Source organism: Camponotus floridanus, unplaced genomic scaffold (genome assembly GCF_003227725.1).
Source record: "Camponotus floridanus strain SB8 unplaced genomic scaffold, Cflo_v7.5 scaffold20, whole genome shotgun sequence".
Classification (NCBI taxonomy): Eukaryota; Metazoa; Arthropoda; class Insecta; order Hymenoptera; family Formicidae; genus Camponotus; species Camponotus floridanus.
In genome coordinates, this window is record NW_020229326.1 from 1,968,661 (window position 1) to 1,990,508 (window position 21,848).

Genomic DNA, 21,848 nt, shown 5'->3' on the forward strand with positions numbered 1-21,848 from the left:
ACGTATATTCGCAATTCTCTCGTTCGATCATCCATCGTTTTTTATTATATTCACGATGCAACGCATGGATGCATCGATGATTTTCTAGCCTTATTTTTCAAGAGAAAATCAGGATAAATGTTTATTGCTTTACCGCACAATACGAGATACGACATCGTGGCAATCCTTTACGGCGGAGTAAACACGCATTACATTCGGACTTTGTACCGCGATCGAAACGCAATTTCGCTAATTAGTCCCATTCCGAGGAAGGCGCGGGGTACACGTCGATTGAGAGGGGAGAGGATTCTCCCGCGGGTATACAGATAAAAGAGCGTCGAGAAACGAAGCACGGAGAAGTAACGGCCTGTTAAAGATAAGGAAATGAGGTGTCGCACCCTGCGATCTCGGAAAGGCCGGAAGGGTCTTTTCTTCCGCGCCCGGTGTGTCGTACCGGAGCACCCCTTGGAGGATTTTCCTCCCTCGGTACGTTTCGGAGCTGGCTGTTGAGCTTCGAATACCTTTACGCTCGGACGCTCGGACCCGGTCAGCTGACCCTTCCTTCCTTCGATAAAATGCACCGTAATGCCGTCCACTTTTCATCGATCGAGCGCTCCGTCCCTTCCAGATGCGTGTCTCGTATTTTCGAGTGCGTTTCGGAAAAACGCGTCCGGCATATCTCGTGGAAAATAACGTCAGACAGAATATGCATTTCTTGTGCAGCAGAGAGAGTATATACTCTTGTTTAGCATTATCTGTAATAATATGTAGGATCCGCGCGCGATTTTGTCCTTCGACTGCGCTTATAAGTCAGCGCAAATTCGATGTTAGCCAGAGAATTCTTATCTTAATGTAGCAAATAACTGGAGGGAGCGAGGTAGATAACAGTACCTACCGATCTAATCTCGCGGCTGATTTAACTCGCTTCATAATTCTTCAACCTAATCTGAATCCGTATAAGCATTAGGTCTCCCTTATGGGCTTCATAAGCGCATCTCTCTCTCCCGTATTCAATTTAATATATTTCTGTTTCCTCTGCACTAGCCAGTCACTCCGGTTTCTATTGATATCAATAAAAAAATGTTTCGAAAATTATTCATTTTTTCTGCATTTTCTTTAAATGCTTGTCGTACTAGACATCCAAACTGAAATGCGAATGCATCCTGTCAACGCGAAATAGTCGAGCCATCTTTATTCGCGTATTAGCATTAAATGCATTTCACCAAAAATTTTTTTAAAAATAATTTTATTAGAAAAGTTGGGAAAAAACTTGTGTCCTAACTTGGAAATTTACAAGCAATTTACGAGTAATAACATTCCTGCTGTATCGGGTTGACAATATATGCATGACTGCAAAAAAATAAACTGTGGCCAATCCTACGACAGTTGGCGTTGACAGTCGATTCCGCGAGGTATCTTTGCGGTGTAACGAGGACTCTTGGCATATCCAATGATTTTTAGGGTGCGACACTGCGGGGGGATGCGCGAGCCCTTAAAACGTCTGACAAGTCGTGCGTCTGTCTACCCCGTCCCTAGTCCTCTTCCCCCTGGTGTCTCTTAAAATCGCGAGATTTTCAAAACAGATGCACCCTGCCGCCCCCGTGAAATAGCTTTTTAAACTCCTCGACCGATGTTACGCGTTATAAGAGAGTCGGGCGAACAACTCCCCATCTGCTCCCGAATATTCTGATCCTGGCAGTAACAGTCTTAAAGGGCCATTTCATATTTTCCGAGCGATATCCTTACTCTCGGGCGTTTCTCTCCACCACAGTCTCCTTGCTGTAAAGTAGCGAATATTTATGAGGAGCTTCTATAAATGACGCATACCTCTATACATTGGCCGTTATTTCATTCGCTATTGTTCACAAATATATGTGTATAATATATTATGCAATTAAAAGCCAATATTTTCCAATCTAGCAGTACGCTTTACAATTATTACAACAATTGTCGCCATTGTATTAAATTGTAGTTTAAATCTTTGAATTTTGTCCAGCAAAATACCTGTCATTTTTCGCTTTCACGCTGCGACTCTGTGCACCTGACAGATGGCAACCCGCGTAAACAAATTTTTTCTACGTGTAAATGAGAGAGAAGGCTATCCTCTTTATATTATGTAAATAAATTAATTCATTTTACTCACATTTGTACAACATGAGTTCACATATATTAATAATTATCATTATTATGTCGCGCGAATCGTATATAGAACATATTGTACGTACATGATAGGATATGTCATCTACAAATTGCTTACCATGTGTCTCGCTATATCATCAAGACATCGACCTCTAATACCGAGGACCCCAAATAAATATAGCACATATTACGCGTTAGGTATTAGACCCTAATGGGATTTACGCGAGTCTTAATCAGACGTTTCAGGCGCGATATAAGGGATACGTATTATGATATTTCTTTCTTCCCCCTTCTCTTTGCTCATACGCTCCTACTACTCCTCTATATGAAATAAAGAATAAAATTTGTTGAATGATCAAAATTGTCCTTTAAAATGTGCATGTTAAAATTATAGATATAAGAAATATACATGAATAAATTGATGTATCATAAAAAGTTAATGTTTTTAATTCCTTTTCTTATTTTAACCTTTTACGAAAAATTAATCATCAAATGTGGAAAAATACTTGTAATATAAATACACGTATAAACTTACTGTTTATCTACCCATTCTCTGTCTATAAATAATGCAAAATTGTTAGATATAATAAGATTCTTACGATATAATAAATGATGCTAATATTTAAAAATTCTATAATATTTAAAAATAAGTCCACTCTCTCTCTTTCTCTTTGTCCAATCTATAATCGTTTAAAAGACGTATATTTCGTTTCAATATGGTTTCTCTCCAATACACCATCTGTTCATCTGTCATGTCATATAAATGAAATCTGTTGTACCGACAAAGGAGAGAGCAAGCAAGTTACTAGTACAACTTACTGCTGTAGGAGGGCAGGCAAGACTGGAGAAGGATTTTGCCATGATCTTTTTCCCAGTTTATATCAAATTTATATCGAAAAGGAGAAAATTATAACTCAAATCTCTCGAATTAAAATTATGCTAAAATTTTACCAATTTCTCTCCCAATTAATTTGTATTCTCTCCGATGAAATCTTGCTTCTTTTAAAAAGAGATACTATATTTTAAATAATAATATAATTTATAGGAAAAAATAATATAAAATAGTTGCTTTACTAATTATGCTCGCAATTATTAATTTGATTACGCATAATCAAACTAGATGAGTAAAATTAATAACAATTCAATACCTCTCCTATTGCACGGTCACGAGATGCGATATCTTAAACGAATGATAACAAAGAGATTGAGATTCTCTAGGCTGTCGAAAATACTTTGTTGATGAAAAATGATCGTGAAAATAATCGGCCACTAATAGAGATGCCTTTACGACGCTTTATAACGCTCAATCTCGGAAACGGTTCGTGCTTTGGCACCGCGTGTCACGCAATTACACCCCAGCCTTTCGCGCGGTGGTGTCGCAGCGGGATATTCCGGACGATGAAAGGAGGGAACGTGTAATCACGCTAATTGAGTGTAGATAGGCCTCGTTGACGACTCCTTCATTACACCGCAAGAAGGGTCCTAACCGCACAATTACCCACTAAGTTCAGCGCTGTCATCTTTCTGTGCCGCGGCACCGAAGAGGCTCAACGTTTCCGATATCCGCGACAAGCATCGGAAGTGAGACCGCGAGCGACCGACCGATTCGGTCCGACGCTATTTTTCATCCAAGGGATATATATTTCCTACCGACAAGCCGTAGCCTCTCGTTCCTACTTTAATTAATTTTCCTCGAGAGCGAATCGTCAAAAAAAAAGAAATAATATTTTCGGCGATTATTCGTTCGTTGGAGTTGACTCGTCGTAAATTTCCCGCGCGACGCGACGTGAATCGCAAAATCGTCATTTATTAGAAAAATGGCACGACAAAAATGGTCCGATTCTCGAAGGCTTTCCTTATTAAGTTCACACTTTTCGTAAGGTTCCTCGCAGGGGCGGGCACCGCGCGGGAATACCAATGAGTTACCGGTATCCGCGGGATGTCAGTCCGCGAGATGGCAAACGAGAGGGTGTAGGGCACGGTCGATCCAGGCAAGGAGGGTGTTGTCGGAGCTTAAGAGTCGAATCGTGCCTTTGTACGGTACAAGCAGGCAGGGATGTTTCGGCATCCGCGTGTTCCCGCAGCGTGATTGATCACCGAGTCTATCGTCACTTTTGTCAATTTTCTCCTTTTCGGTCTCCATGAATCCTTGATGCTTCCAATTTCGCTTTCAACGAATATCGATGAATATATATACATTTCGTGTTTGACGAGAAAGGCTAATTGCGAGAGAGCGCTTCTTCGCACGTTTTCCGATATTTGTATCGAGGAAACTGTCGTCCGCCCGTGGCAATAGTTACAACTGGCGAGGGACATAAATTCTCCGACGCTTACTTTGGCGGGTACAGCGTTCGAAATTTGAGCGAAAACAGAAGTCGAGGAAATAGCGGCGATATGGAGGCAAGTAGGGAGAGAAGCAGCTGGCTCTGTCTTGTCGGAGGCATTAATCATCGAAGTATCTAAATGACGGGATTCCGATGTATTACCATATAAATGACATCATATTTCTGGTCAGGTTTCCCCAGTTTGTCGGGTCGCTCCGACGTGATGTATGGACGACGGCATATTGGCGGGGCCACCCACCCGCTACGTCACCCCTATCGGCTCGGACTCTTACGTTATCGTTCCGCCTATCGTCCTGGTTTCCTCGTTTGATTCCGTTCGCCAACGACGGTTAGTAGATCTCGGAGTCCTGTCGCAATTAACGAACCGATTTTATCCATAAAGTCTCTTCATGAGAAACGCGTCCCTCTCCTTCTCGCGTTTTGTCCCCGGCGCGCGGGCGAAATCGAAATTAGTTTTCGACTTGATGGCGATGCGCAATTATGCATCACAACCCTACATAGCGTACGCATGCACCGCAAACTGGCCCGGCCGAGCGCGCGCGGTCCGTCGGGTACATTTCAATTATTAGAGGGAATTACTACGAGCGTCCATCATCTTCTATACTTATTTTCTGCTCACGACCACCACGACCACCGCGGCACAAGACTAAACTCGGCTCTATGCTCACCATGGAGATGATCCTATGAGGTTATATGCGAGGTAGGCATCATCAGAGCGCATCATCAGAGCGGTGAGAAAATAGCCTTCAATTGTGATTACAGGGGCGGCTCGGGTTCGCCTCGGCTTCGCTCACTGACTGAATCCGTCCGTCCATCCGTCCGTTCGTTCGCTCGTCCATCCGTCTATCCATTCTTTCGTTTCGTACCTTTGCAGTTACGTTGCACGCATCCACGTGTGGGAAGATGCCGCGATTTAAGTAATACATCGCTCGATACGTCCCGCCTGCCGCCGACGTCTCGTCCCGAGATAAGACTCGCCTCGATAAATGAATAAATAATATTATAGAAAGAGCGCGTGCGTGGGAGTAGATTTGAAATTCCTCTTGCATATCAAAGAGAGAGAGCAATGTCGCGTGCTCCTCTCGAAAACACTCGGAACGAGTCGACGGAAAAAGGTGCGGAATAATACGGCAAGAAAGTTACAAGTATGACTAAGCAACAAGGTAAGGAAGATGTGACACGATGACTCCCATCGGAGTGATACCGTAATGAAGCTCCTACCGCGGTCCGTGCCTGGACCGCCGCCGTTCCCTCCGTCCCTAGGCGTACCGCATTACTAGATTAGACGGAGAGACCCTTAGTAAGTGCACTATTCCCTTAATCCCAACGATACTTCCGAAAGTGCGTCTTATATAATAAACAAAGGTGACTCCGTTCGAGGCCACCTACAACCGCGGTAACAAGTTGGCGTCTGCAACAATCTGACGCATCAGACATGTACATCTTGTATACAGAGCGTCTCGCGTCTGCAAATATGCCACAATCTGCTGATTTAAGGAAATATTTATACCCAGTATACGATTCGTTCCGCGAAGTAATTCGCGAGTAATCTTTCATGTATTATATAATCGAGCGTACATCATACGCATATGTAATCGCAAGACGCTTAGAAATTGTTGGCGAGGGTAACTTTTGCGCGGAGTTAAGTTTTCTCTAATGCCTCTTGTTCTCGCGGGCCTAATGCGCTGTTTAAGCCGAGGGATTTTAAGATAATACTCCGCGCTCGGATTTGCGCGAGCGACTTTCATAAGCTCTGGCGAGAACGCGCAACTTTGTCGCGTAAAAATATTACTTTCTCGAGATTCCCGCGTGCGCTTCGCCTTACGCGAGAGATTCGTTCCTTCGTCGGCAAATTTATTGTTTCCAAGCTAGTTGGGCAACATCTCGAAAATATCGTTTAAATCGTTAAAATATCATTTAAGCGTAAACCGAGGGTCGAAGCTTAAGAGCGGGTTAGTACGCGTCATCTCGTACGTCAAGAAGAGCTGATCAGCGGTTTGTATTTCGCTCGCACTTTTGCCGGGCTCGTTCGATCGAGTGAAAGGAGACGGACAGAAACACGCGCGGGTTAAATTAATTACAGGGGCGAGGGAAGGCGAGCAAAACGCGATCATAAACAAGTGGGATGACCGGCCGATCATTAGCTCCGATAATCTTGATAATAACGCGCGATGCACGTGCACGCTCTCGACGAGCGCGCTCTCTCGCAAATCCGTAGATTGCCCCCTTTTCAAACGTGATCGTTCGTAAACGCGGTAATGTGTTACGAGCGACCTGCACTAAGAATCGATACGTTGCAAATTAATAATGTTGAAAGTGATTCAAAGCTACGCTCGTTCTCGGCTTAAACGGAACCGTCGCGGCGAGTCGTCGTGATATCAATTCTCTTCCTAGGACTAGGAGAAAATTCGGCAGATAGGACGCGGATAAGAGCCGGGGATCCGGTTTGTTTGTGATGAAACGCAGCTCTTAACGACCCGGAGGTAACATACGGAGGTAACTCGAGACGGCGACGGATGGTATCGTCTCTGACATCTATGTCAGCGACTCGAGAACAACAGCTCGTTCAGGTTCTCCTCGTGTACCGGGTGACGAAACAAGATTCCGTCGGGTTACACGGGAGGACGCGAAATATCACAATCGTTTTATCGCCAAACTTTATCATTTTATTCGCGAAAACGCGCCCATGATTTTTGAGCCTTCAATGATACCACGAGACTTTTGCGTCGCAAACGTATACACGCCCCTCTAGATTCGCAATCGTCCTCGGAAGATTAATGTCCATTTGTGCGGATAACGTATATACGACGCAAACGTAAATATATTGAAAATTTCGTTATAAGACGCGGATCTAAAGAAGACGTACTAAAGTAATATGACGCGCGGAGATGTGGCAAGTTGGTACGCGTTATATGTAATAAAAGAATAAACTCGTTGTGTATATAAAGGATCATAAAGTTGCGGCTGGCTTATGCGTGCGAGTTTGTAACGTAGTTTCTTACCCTCCTTAAAACCTGGCGAATACGCAATATCGTTTCTATTTTAGTGTCAGCTTCATTTTGTATATTCGTCACTTCTAACGTAAGACGGGGATATTTTGCAAAGTTGCACATTTTCCTTGGACAAATCAAGCTCGGAGACAGCTAAACAAAGTAGGCGCAACGTAAATATACAATAGTTTCTTGCCGGCCAATTTTTCAAAAACGCCTTTAATTATTTTTTAAACGATTACGAGAAAGCAGCCGGCGCGTACGAGTAAAATTTTAATTACATCTCGTAGAAGAAAAAAGAATGCCTTTTATGTGCAAACTCGGCTCGACTCTCGCTACTCGCGAGAAGGGGGAACGCGCACGAGGTTCCCTCAGGGAGAAATAAAACGCACAAAATATGAGTGTGACAAAGGAACGAAGAAAAGAAACGATAAAAAGGCGAATCTACCGGCGTTCCGGCCGCGGTAATACTCGCTTTACTCGAGTACTCGAGAGAGCCTCGGACTGGTAATTTTCAAAAAGAGAAAAAAAAAGAAGGAGAAAAAGGAAAAAAGAAATCTCGTCGCGGTCGGGCATCTCGCTCGTCTCGTCAACGTCCAGTCCGCTGGCGAGAGACGCGCGAGAACCGCGAACGGAGAGACCGGTGCGGTTCTCCGGCTGTCTGTCATCGTTTCTCGGAAACGCGGCAGAAGTGTCTGTTCGTACCTTGAAAAATCTGCACGAGGACGACAACGGACGAAACCCGTTGCGCCTTTGCGGCTACCGTTTTCCGAGAATACTTTTAGTTACTTTTAGTTTTACTTGGCGCGCGCAGACGTCATCCCCAGGTCGGTCCGTCTTCGCGAGTTATTTTTCGGAGCGACGAACGTCGTCGGGGCACCACGATCTTACCTACTTGTCCGCGATCTCATTTTCCGCCGCGAAAGGCAAATCGCGGGCGAGAGAGGTAACAGACCGGAGACTTTTCGATCGAGTAAACAGATCGACCTCCGTCGAACGAACGCCGCTAAATCAACACCGGCCGGTTGATCCGACTTGTCGGAGCGTAGCCGGTCAATTATTTGCTCCGAGATTTATGAGTTTGCGCGAAGCCGACAGCGCGGGCTTCTTCGTACAGGCCGGCCTGTGGGATGATCGGCTTGACTTTCCTTCCTCTCCGAGATCGGCCGTCTGCGTCGAGTTCATTTATCTCGAACGGCGCGTCCAAGAATCACTTTTCGCGTTATTAATTGTACGTTCCCGTACAATTTCTCAATAACTCACGTACGTAATTACCTATTCCGAGTGTCAGCCGCGTTACCCTCCCGACCTTTTACTTGTGCACAAGCGGGAAGGATCGTCTTGATTCATCACGCGGTTTTCTCAGGCCCTCGACAGTCGAGAAAAAATGTATTTGCAACGAAAAATATAGGACAGACAATTTGTATTCCGGAGTTAAATCGTTCGCGCTTATAAAATATAATCTAATTTTTTTTAAATCATACATTTTTTATGCGAGAGAGAGAGAGAGAGAGAGAGAGAAACCAAATATACAAGTTGATAACTTTGAATATACCGCTTGCGCGCGTCAAGATCCGAGAAAAACGGGAGCCGAGGCTCGAATTATGAGGCAGGAAGTTTTTATAGTGTTTTTATGTCGTATATGCCAAGTTTCGGGGCATCTAAGTCTGCGTAAGGGAGAATGTATTCCCTTTACTTTCGTCCTATCCGCGACTTGAACAAATTAAAGCGTTGTGCCCCGGGTTGTTTTATGAGCATCTGCCGTATATATAATACAAGTCGTCGTGAATCTTTGATATAATAATATCCCCTAAATTTTGTAAATGTGCATGTATACATTAGAGCGAATATTTTTGATGGGTATTCGATCAACTCTGCGTCCAGATGAGCAAACGCTTCGTTCTTTGGTAATTATGACATGATTCTGCTGGAGGATCATTTGGGTTCCGAAATGGGATCTCCGAAGAGGCACGGGGAAGGGCTGGTACCCCGGTGCGCGATACGAGACCTTCGGGGCCGTAGTTTTAGGGGCGAGCCCGGTCGCTTATTGCTCCCCGAGTGGCCGCAAAACGAAGTTTGATCAAATTCTACTGCGCCGGCATAAAACTGACCAGCCGGCCAGCCGATACGTTGGATGTTATAGACTCGATAAATGATTCATCCACGTCTTACGGATACGACTTTGCGATATATACACACGAAATGCACCGATCTCCTCAAAGTCCGCTCGTCCGCAAGGCTGAATAACGCTCCAGCGAGGGACCAAGAAGGAAAGAAAGAGACAAGAGGAGAATGATCCTCCATAAGTGACACCGTAGCGGCTCTTTTACGACCGTATACGCCTTAAGTTAAGTCGGAAAGCTTCGAGACCAAAGATAATGCGCGAATGCTCGATAGTACAGTTCAATGTCCGCTTTATGCGCGTAAAATCTTTGCGTATTTATTCACTTTTGAAACATCCGCTTCCAAATTGAACGCCCACCAGGCTCACCCGCTACGTTGCTTGTATCGCGGTCCAGACGGCGACCTTGCTTGATGTACGACGTTCTTTTCAATAAAGCCAAACATCCATCAGACTTTGATGCGCGACTGGCTCTGGCCCGTCCATTATTCGCGGACAATCTTGCAGAAACAATTCCGCAAGATGTCCGGAATGCGACAACCTCCGTGGCCATTGGGATCCCGGGATTACCGAACTGACCATCTCCTTTGCATAATGACGCCTCGACCCTTCACCCCCACGGCCCTGCGGAGTCTCGTTCGTTCGCTCACCCCGAAAGCGCGCATCCCCCGCTCGCACACACACACCACACCACCTACGACCACCCGCGTTTCAAGAAGTGCAATAACAATAATATCTATATGTGATGGCTGACCGGCAGCTCGCACCGATATTTTCCGTCCGCGTTGCACGTGAATTTCATACATAAGAATGTCCGCTCAGCTACGCGGATCAACATTCAATTGTATCGAAATTACGGGGAGAGTTCTTCTCCTTCTGCGCGTCGCGTTTCAAAATCCAGACTGAATTTGATGCAAGCTTCGAGGTATCTTCAGCGCGATCCAAAGTTTTACCGGAAGCGCGGAATTTTTGAAATAATGAGAAAATGTAAAAGCGAATGACAAAATGACGTATCGTCCTCATACATGTATATATGTCTCTCGTTTTAGATTCTTTCTTGGAACGATGGAAATGTAAATGACGAATTATGCTCGGTTAGTTGACGTCCTTCGGAAATTATAGGCAGCGCCGCAACTTTACGCGATCTGTTATATTCTTTCCCCTAATTTAAATGTCAAAGAAACTTGTTTGATTATTTGCTATGCAAATGGAATTGTTTAAGATGAGACTGACTTAAACCGATGCGGTGGGATTGAGGGGTTAACGGCAAGGAAGCTCGGATAATTCGGACGCGATAATTGGATCAAGAAGTCGGATCGAGGAGCGATCTTCTCTTTCTCCTACGGGAATATTCCGCGGGGGACACCGACTCCGCTTTAATTATGCTTCTCGAATTTAGATCGCGCGCCTCTGATAATCGCGATCCGCAACAGTCTCCCGATATAACTCGCTATCTTGTAATTATTTTTTACTTATTTTGTCTCCCGCTCTTGCTTCATTCGCGTGTAATTATCGCGGGTAAAAAAAATGGGAAGAATCTCATATCTTTACTTTTGAAAATATTAATTGAAAAATTAGCGTAAATTAATAAATTTAATTTAAATTTGGTTTGCTGTCTGAAATATCGTAAACCGATAGGTATAATTGTAAGACTCGCTATCGATCATTTACGTTCTCTTGTCCCCATTGTTGAAACTCCGTTTGTCGCGAAGAAGAACTTCTCGAGGGTAAGTAGGTACGGGCGACAGTCACCCTTTCGACCGCTTTCTCGACTACCGTCATTTCTCTCACTCGAGAGCACTCGGCGCAATCTGCTGCGCGGAATTTGCATACATAAGCTATTAAGCAGCTCTTTTCATTTCCTCCCGTTTATGACAGTTTAGTTGGAATAATGTTTTACAAGATTGCCGCGCGAACAACGTTTCTCATAATGACATTTCTCTATTTGATTAATACTCCGACATCAACGTGTCATTCAACATTTTTACGTGAATCAAAATGAAATTTACATTTCGTAAAATCTCACACATTTGACTTGCGCGGAAAATATCAATCGAAATCCTTGAGCTAACATGAGACACACAAGCAGTATCGTGGCGATACAAAATATACGAATTCGCGTTAACCTGATATTTATTGATATTTTCAATAATTCAGTGATGTAACACTGTATTCTATAATTTACGGTCCGTTGCTTATGAATAACTGTTCCTCCTCCTGTAGCGCATATGTATCCCGACCCTAAGTAAGATTTATATCACCGTCGCTTGTTCCAGGATATATGTGTCTTTCTTTTTTTTCAAGAGAGAAACGAAAAGCGATAACTTTATAAAGTTATCTATCTTTGATTTTACTTTAATTCTCATAAACACATTCGCAAAATTTCGACCGTTCGAGTATCAAAAGTTAGCGCAAACGACAAATATTTCAAATTAATACATCAATAACGATTAATTGTAAAATTTAAAATGGAGATACAATATGTAATCGACTGGTAGAAAAAAAGATATAAATATTAGTCACGGACAATATATACAAATTATTGCGAATTAAAGAATCCTTTTCCTTTTATTGCAACATTTTTAATTATCGTGAAACGACTGGAAATTTTTTCCCTCTCTCTAAGACTATCACGTGCACATCGGCCGATTCTTTCCCTTTTATGAGCTGCGAAAAAAACGCAGGGTGCTAATTAAACGAAATGTTTGGAATGCCTGTGAGCACATTGGATCAGATAAAAGAGGGTTGTTTTCGCTCGAACACTTTTCTAGTTTTTTTTATCGAAATAGCATTCTTTTATTCAAAAGGCGAGAGACAAAAATATCATCTCTCTGCATATTTTTGATGAGTAAATACAGAACAAAAATGCAATCTCTCTCTCTCTCTTTCTCTTTCTCTCTTTCTATCGCAACTAAGACGTTTGAAAGCATCCACGACGCATCTCGTTCTCGCGTCTTAAATACGTAATTTAAACGGCGAGTTCTTTCTCTTCTTGTCGCACTATTCAAAAGCTCGAGAAAGCATTTCCATATATTTACAATTCTATAGTATACTTTTATACCGTCAAGACTCTCGAGAGTATCTACTATCATACTGACTATAATTACATCTGTGATGCCTTATTGCCGAGTAGTTGTTTGATATTTGAAGAAAAAAAATATAAAAGTGGTTATTTATTTTTTCTATTTCATTTTTTGCGCTCTTAACTCAGCGATGACAGATTTACATTCTCGCGATGATTAGTTTAATATGATGACAGATATAAACTAGCAAATTCGTTTCCGGTGATAAAAATTGCTAGGAAGAGATATATACCTTTGCCTATTGTTATGCTCGAGTTGTTCGGGGAACGCTTTCCAATTAAACCGGCGTAATATATGCATCGAGTTTGTATCTTGCGGTAAAAGGAGACGCTATAAGACACGATGGTCGAGGGTTTGATTCAAGATGAGACGTCAAATGTTGCCACTTCGAAGGGCGGGAAGAAAATTCTCGGTGTCAATTCTCAGAGCAATCTGCCGATGCAGATTAGGGATGCCGCCGGTCTTAGTTGATCCCGTATAAGATCCCGTCTCGCTTCCTCCCTCGCACGTCGGAATTAATTGGGGTGAATTGTCCTGCCGCGCCCATTAATATCACGAGTTTAATCCAGAGGTAAGAATCTTGCAACGGGCCAACTCTTCGCAGGCTTTATTTTCCTCGGTCGATTCACATAATTTCGCGATAAGTCTTTTTTACTCGATGAATATCAAATGACGGAAACACATTTTCTTTCGCGTTACACAAATTTCCCTCAACTTTTTAAAAATAATAGAAAAACAATGCGGAAAACATGTGTATATTAAAAGTATTCTCGCGTGCGAAAGCGTGCCACCATAAACGCCACGCAAACGTGTATCTATGAAAATGAGGCGCAAACTCAAAGGTCAATATCTGTCGCCTCTTCACCGCAACGTATCGCCTTTTCTATAACATCAAATTGCTCCAATGTCCTTAAAGTCGTTTTACCTTCGCCTCAATCGTTTCGCCAATTTTTTCCATTAGATATTCCGGAAGAAGGAAATCGAAACATCGACAACGAACGATTTAATTCTTCGATATCGATCGATTTCACGACGGATAGATTTAATTGTTATTTATTAGCCGCGAGAATTGCGACTGCGAAATTCAACGGACGCGTCAGCAAACAACGGCTATTTGGCACGGGATTCGGGAGATGGGGGTGGCTTGAAGGGGGGAGAAAAAGAGAAGGAGCGTGGAGGTTTTTTGTGGGGTGCGAGAGCCGTTATGGTCAGGATTACTGCGGCGGAGCTTGGGGTTCACTCCCTTTGACCGACACACTTAGAACAACAATAACTCACTAATCCACGCGGGCCTGCACTGCGAGCGCCGATGAAAAATGTAAAAATCCGAAAAACCACTGCTCCGTGACAGTTCAATACATTTTAAATGCGTTCCGGCGCATTTGCGGGATACGATAAGCGGGATCCGGGGCCACGCGAACGCCCCCCCAATATGTCGGTTATTTATCGTCAGATTTATGGAATAAATGAGTAGGAGAGCCCACACTTGTCGCATGGCAATCCTCAAATATAGTGTGTTCTCTCGTTTCTATTATTAAAGTTTCGCGGGATATACACGATTTGATGGAATCGCAAATTTCCAAGAAGGCGAACGTTTGCGCGGAGGAATCGGAGGGCGAAAGGTGTAAATTACATCACTGATGAAGAGAAACTAATATATAAATCACTCGGGAAAAAAAACCAATAATGCGCTCTACGAAGAGGCGCAGTGAATCGGACGAGAAAAAAATGCTCAAACGGGATAGATCGATGCGCCGAACGTTGATGAGAAAAGAAAAAAGAAAGGTAGGGGGGAGGGTTGGCGGAATGCCTTTATACGCCGCATCTCTATGGGATTCTTTCACGACACGGCGATTTAAAACGCCTTTTAAGACGGTCGTAGGGCGTCGGTGGAATTGTGCCGAGCTGAACCGAGCATTGAACTCTATATATATCGCTCGTACCCTCCTGACGCTCCATAAGTTGCATTCCTATTTTCTGTAATAAGGAAGCTCGCCGCGTCAATAAAACGCCATCGACCGTGTCGATCCGGGATGATTAAAAGGAGCGATATGTAAAGAAGTCAAACGTATCGACGGGAAAGAAAGAAAAAAAAGACGAGCAAAGTTCGCGACGAGTCCTCCTCGAGTCTCGAAGACGCGAATGATCCTCGACTCGCCCTTTCAGCTGCGCGATAAACGCTTCGAGTTTAAAGGCTCCACGCCAAAGGATCCACATAAGGCGAGAACGAGGCGCTCGGTAATCATACGGGAAACAAAAGCACACGGTCGGGCCCGGTATTGCATTTATAATGCAACGAGCGCTAGAGAGACCGCGCGTTCGACAGCCCGAAACTGCTGCTTTGCAATTCGGCGCCGCGCTCGGTATAGCTTTTACATAATCGCATGTGTTTCGTCACATTCGAATAACATTTATTCAATCATTTGCCCGCCACGGGAAAGTGTCGTTATTATAGGGCGCATACGCGATAATAACACGTATGTATTATGTATAACTGCGAAAGAATCGCGCGCGTCGATTACGCTTACATTTCGCGTTAGCGTTTTGCGTTTTCAAGCGACAGTTCCGTCTCGAAAGAGGACTTCGTACATGCGCGCGAGAATCTTCGCACGTAATCATTCGACTCCACTTATCGTCGAGCATCTTGCCTTCTTTTCGGCGTGAAACGGATTCTTTCACGTAAGAAATAAGACCAACCAACAACGAGAAAGAAAAGCGGCATGCATTTTGAGTAAAGAATTGAGAGCGTACCTTTCGAAAGCGTAGTGCCTCTCCTCAAATCTGTAACACATAAACAAGCTTCATCACTATACACCGTAGGTATCGTACAACTATACGCGGCGGAGAGGTCATTGGTTCCCGAACCCGTTGCATAAACTAGTTTCGACAAGCTCATCGGACGGGGAAGGGGTGAGGGGGGGGGCGGGGGAGGGCGACGAAGGCAGGACCGCGAGGATCATTTCGGACGGTAGACGGGCGATTCTTTTTTTGGCGCACGCGTAGGTAGTTATACCTATAAGTAGACATAATCATCACCATTGTAGGAGAGATAGGCGGACGGGTAAGGCTAATTTCCAAGACCCCGTATTATATAGTCCCCCGAATCAACTTTTCCATAGTATAATAAGCTATTTTATATGACGTGCGCGCTCGCAATTATATTGAGATTAGATAAGACAACCGCCGCGCGCTTACTTTGCGAGCGAGCTTCAGAATCATGTTTAAGGCGAAGGTTTCGCCCTTTCTCGTTTCCGACGAAATTCCGGGATACGCGACAACTCGGCCACATTCGGCCGAGAGTATATTCACGATGCTATTTATTTTTAAGCCGGGGGGGGGGGGGGTTCTTCCGACATTGAAGATCGAAGAGTCGGCTTTGCCAGCGTTTTTCCGATGCCGTTCGACGAAGCGACTACGCGGTCCGGAATGCGGAGCGCGATGCGATAAAAAGCGAATCGAATATCTACCGTTGGACCGAACCATTCGACTAATGAAAATACCTATTGTTACTCCCCCAGGTTTTGCGTTGTGAAATTTTTCGTCGCGCGGCATTTCGTCCCGCTCTCGTTACGCGAAAAAGTAACGATCGATTTCGGTGAATCGCGAATCATCAAAATAACTTTACAAGATGCGATAAATATGCGTACGCGATAAAAAAAAATGAAAAAAAAACTGTAAATCGATAAAGGATAAAAATTCAGAGAGATTTGGCGCGTATAAAGTTCCGACAGTCGGAAATGTGTTTTCGTCGCCTCGACAGCATCCCAGTCGGATGGGTTCAGCCGCTCGAGGTGGATAGGTGCTCCGACTAAGTGAATTGGACAGCGACGAAGGCGGCGAGTGAAGAGAGGCAGGCGGCGCGACAACGAAAAACAATCGAAATCGAGCAAACGTGAGCGCTGGTTCGAAATCCGCGCGGCGTCGCGCGGCGTCGCAAGTTCCTGATTCGCATTTAAGTTAGCCTCACGTCCCGCCGCTGCACGTGATCCAGCTGCTCGAGAGGAATCCCACGTATCCGTGACGTCGCTCCATCTCCACGACCGCGAGCAACCCGCATGCGAATACGCGAGTACCTCTGTGTCTAGCCGCTGCTGACTTATTAGGGATTCCGCGCGGGCAGCGCGCAGAAATTTCGACGTTGCGGCACAGGCGCCACGTGTACGTCGCCGGACGCACGTTCTTCTAATTTGCGATACGTCTTCGGACTGCTTAAAACTCGACCAACCTGTTTCTGTTCCCTGCCCGCCGCTCGTTCGATCGTTCCCCGGAAGAACCGGAAGAATACCGAGTGGGACCGTTCCGGATCACGCGCGCGCGCTTACATGTTTACGTTCTTGTAATTATAACGTCGCGTCTGTCACTTCTCGAGCACATGGATCGAAATACGCGAAATACTTCGTATGTTTGCATATATCGCGTATACGTAACGTGTGCAGGCTTTTCTGGGAGAAGGAAGGGAGAGAACCTGTTCGACCATTAAATCATGTAGCTTTTAGCAACTTTCCGACGACGTAATAATTCACCATGATAGATATCAGATCCGAATATCCGCGTGATCCTCTCTTTGTATCGGCTGATGGGGAGAAAAGGATTTGCGAGAAAGAGCAGGCGTCCTGTGGCTATACTTATGACTCCCGGGTGTATCTCTCTTCGAAATCTCGCTCCTCCGTGCACCACATTCGCTCGAGAAATATCGCTCGCTTGTGTTTACATTTTCGAAATAAATAATTAGAATCTGTCAAATCCGACTTTTCGTCCCGACAAGTTTCTTTACGCGCGATACGTGAGAGATGCACGCTTAAAACTCCCCGCGTCATCGATAAAATCGCGTATTTAATTAATAGAAACGAGCATCAAAGTGAATGCTTGCTTCATAATTTGTGCCTTCTTGTAAGTGAAATTAGCAAACGTAGAAAATATAAACAGCGGGAAATAACTTTCTCTCACATCGGAGATCGAGATAATGGTTCCTTTACAGCGGCAGTGGCGAAACAAGAGCGGCAAATTCCGGCGTTAAGGTTGGATCGAGTGGCGGCAAGAGACGTAGAAACACGCATTGTCGACGCGGTTTCGTAAGATGGAAGGAAATCGTGCGACAATGCGACAATGCGACCTTCTCTCTCTCTCTCTCTCTCTCTCTCTCTCTCTCTCTCTCTCTCTCTCTCTCTCTTTCTCTCGGAAAAGAAGACTCGAGAAAGAAAAGTTTCTTCTCTCTACGACCAAAGAGGAAAAATGCTCGTTGTTTCGCTCTTTCCTCCTTTGAATTTTATTTATCGGTCGACGTGAATATTCAGCTCCCTCCATAGAGCGGACAAAACTCCGTTCCGTTCCGGCTGCGGTTTGTCCGGTCGTACGGAGAAGAGAGACACGAGCGTAGAGAGTGTCACTTACAGAAACGCGAGAGCGATATTGTTGGACGCCGTCGTCGACGCGAGTACAATACGCCGAGAACGCGGCGGAATGCATTAATATTAATGGTGGTACAGAAGGAGTCTCTCTCTCCTCTCTCCTGGCAACGCGACAGGCTCGACCGCTCATCGAACTCTTCCCGAAAGACGAAATCGCAAACATCCGCAAAATTTCATTCCTTATTTTACAGACTTGCGCGGTTTAAAGGAAAAGAGCGTAAGTTATGTAAAATGTGAATGACAAGGTTCAAGACAGAATTCTATATGTTTTAAATATTGCATATTTTAATGTACATGTATATTGCACATTTTATTTATATTTGTCATCTCTCCAAATGTATGTTTTTCTGCATTATATGTAAAAAATTATAAATGGAATTTTAGCATGAAATATAGATTTTAGTCTGAACCCTTAGCAATATACGAATATTGAGAGTATTTATACAGAAATTATTTTCACGCATTCAATAAATTGCACATGTTTTTGCTCTCGCGAAAATTTCGCACTCATCGGATGCAAGGCTGCACGGTGGCTGGAGAGAATGTATCACGACTGAAACATTGTCGCCCGAAGCATCGGTTATTTTAGTGACATGCACCTTGTAACGCCTACCATCCTTTAGCATCGCGTTTTCGTCTTGGCGATGATTCGCTCTTTTATTACCCTCCATCTTATACGCGAGAAAGAAACTACCATCATATTTATATTTTATATTTTAACTCATCTTGTAGAAGAAGAAGAGGAAGATGAGAAGAATAGTAAGAGAGAAAGACAGCTCGCGCAAAGTTGAGTTGAAAAAATTTTTATGCTAAAATTCTGGCATTTATCTCGAAAGCGGCATCTCTATAACCCGGTTAAAGACTTTGATGGCCTTGCAGTTTAACTTCCAAGGTATATCACGAGATGGAGAGCAAGATACGAAATGGTAGATTCTTCACGCGACATAGGTGGGTGGTGTGTGAGTCATGGTTATACATATTAAATACGTCGGATCGTCGGCTAACAAAACCGCGGTGTTGATTACATCTCGTCGCCACTTATCTCGATGACACAGCTTTATTTTTCTCCTCTCTAGTCTTAAAACGGTATATTCAATTTTTGTTTCTTTCCTTTTGCACCTCTCTTCGTTTAGCGGATTCGACTGTTTTGCGTTAAGAAATCGCGAGGATAAACAAAAACGGACCATGAAAACGCGTAGGACTACTCGAGAAGACGCGGAGTGCTCGGGGGAAAAATAACGCAGGTCGTGGAATGGCTTAGGAGAGCCGATCTGAAGTTGGATGGGAGAAGGTCTCGAGGTTTCGCTGGTCGGTTGACCTCGTCGGGTAATAAGAATAAATGTGATTCTATTACGGGTTCAATTGTTACGGCGGCAGATAGGCTGCTCTCGATCGAGAGGACGAAGGGTAGATCGTAGTCGATAAGATTTAGCCGGGAAGGTTTTACCTACGAAATCGCTCCGCCACTTTGGACATTCCGAGTGTCGGGTATTAACTAACGTTACGAGCGCTTGTAACATCGTCAAAATGTAATCGTCCGATAATAATGATAATAATGCCGAAGGAACATCATCATGATGCTCGATGCGAAGCTTTTTCGCTGCGTTCGTAATATGCCTTTATATTATGGGAGGCGCCTCTAATGACCGCTAAATCAATCTGACATACATGTTGAATAACGTAATTATTATTAAAAATGCAAACACGTGCAATGTCTAGGATATTCAGCCCAGTTCCGTTCATTTCCGCCTCAAAATATCGAAGACATTACACATTATCGCATGTGTTTACATTTTTATAATTACGTTATTTAAAAAAAAAAAAAAAACATACGGAAGATAAAAGATCGGCACGCGAATTCGTAAAGCGCGAATCGGGGACTAAGAATGTACTCACCGTGCGTTGACGGAGGTAGGATTTCCGACGTCGTCCATGGACGGTTTCCTAGAATGAAACCACGAATGAAATTCGTTACTATTCATCCGCAGCTGCATAAACGCGGGATGGTTATACGAGGCGCATAGGTCGGTCGATTGCCACATTTTGCGTACACTAATGAATCTCTGAGGCTTTTTCAAATCTAACTTTCTGTCGAGTTTTACCGAAAGTAAACTTAATCTCTTTTCCTGCTACGAGTCACTTTTGCAATTTCGTGATATGCATATGAGTATTTTCCTAAATCCTTATATACGTCGATCGCTTTCATCACATTCATATATTAAAAATAATAATGTTTATAAATAGATGAGATCCTCCTTTAAACACAACGTGTCACCAATTCACTAGAAGTTCTTTGAACGACGATGCTCAACGATCCGTGCAATGCGTAACTAAAAAGGGTTCTATGCTCGTCGCGCGATTTGCGAAACAACTCCGAAATGATGACCAACACGCATAGCGAAAGTGGCGAAGAAACGCCCGCGCGGCGGCCGGTCTTGAGAACGTGTGCGTAAGTGTCATCGGCGCGTGTTGGCCTCGTGCTCGCTTCGAGGGTTCCACCCCCGTCAACCCCGAAACATCATCCCCACCAGCTCGTGATCTTCGCTGCGCGTGCCTTTCTCGCCAATGTAATGCTACGCGCTTTGCAGGGCGAATATGTGGATTAACAGCCTTCTTTTTTATTTATCGACAAGAGTACTCTCTCACGAACGAAATTACTTGTGGGAAGGGAAATGGTAAAGTCGATAGAGCAAAAACAGGGCGAACAGAAATCGTACTTTTAATTATTTGTACGGTTGATTGGTTATTTTTTTAAGGATATTTAGCATTGTAAAAGAGATTAAATATAACGAGTGATATAATAATCCCGATAAAAAGATGATTCTTCGTGAAAAAATAAGTCGAGAGACTGAAATAAAACAAGTTGAGAGAAGTCACTTTAACGATAAATAAATTTAATCAATTACAAAATGCTCTTATAATTGTTGAATGTAATGATATATTTTTTCATCAAATTATCCAGCTTTCACAATAAATATAATAACTGAGGTAATTAACAAGAGCTCGATTTTAGCGATATTTCTTCGAAGAATCATCCCAAAGGTGTTGTACTATGCTCTATATAAATGAGTTTTCTAGAGTAAATATATTTATATGTACAAAATGCAATCTATATGGGACAGTTGAGACTTTACATCGCCAGACTGAAGCGGAACGCTCTGTCTTCATTTGACCGATTGTGAGATTTGGAACCCCGCGACGCCAATAAAACGCCGTATCTCCGCGGTAGCTTGCGTATCTATTTTCACCGCCGCAACCTTATCCCTCGACCCTAGCCAACGTTGCGTTGAACAGTGGAGGGGATCATCGATTAAAGCCTAATGGGATTATACCCTTACGACGCTTTCTCCATTTTGCGCGAATAGAAACAAACGTACGAGAGATTTCAATCTTAAAAATTTAAATTTCAAACATTTTTCGTTCCATCTTGTGTCAAAACTACGAGAGAATCATGATGTCAAGTATTTTACAATAATGTACGGATATTAACATTATTATAGTGTTATTATTAATATTATATTCGTTGGGAGAATATTAATATTAATTATCTTGTGCCTCGTAATGAAAAGAGCAAAAATGAAGATTTTTGCCGCATCGGAGGTCAAGAGCGGATTCAGGCAGAGGGAAGGATACGCTTCCGAGTTTTGCTTATCGATTCAAATCGCGTTCCTCGCGTATGAATGAACGAACGAGTGAGCGAGTCGAGCCACCGGTTGAATGAGAGCCTCACGGGTGACCACAAAGTACATGCGTACGTAACGATGAACGTTCGCCTCTCTTCG

General features: G+C 43.8%; 1 protein-coding gene across 11 annotated transcripts in view; it reads right to left on the bottom strand.

Annotated features, from left to right (window-relative positions):
* The window catches only part of LOC105249939 (protein trachealess), a 74,493-nt gene that overhangs the window by 28,751 nt on the left and 23,894 nt on the right, over positions 1-21,848 (bottom strand). For 4 of the 11 annotated variants that reach the window (XM_011255744.3, XM_025408279.1, XM_011255749.3 and 1 more), the window contains 2 exons: positions 19,963-20,010; positions 15,410-15,439 (listed from right to left, as the gene is read on the bottom strand). The exons of 1 other annotated variant lie outside the window; for it this stretch is intronic. In XM_011255744.3, the coding sequence (XP_011254046.1) occupies positions 15,410-15,439; positions 19,963-20,010 (78 nt within the window). The remainder of the gene's footprint in view (positions 1-15,409; positions 15,440-19,962; positions 20,011-21,848) is intronic. 6 more of the 11 variants (XM_025408275.1, XM_025408280.1, XM_011255751.3 and 3 more) reach the window with 2 other exon arrangements.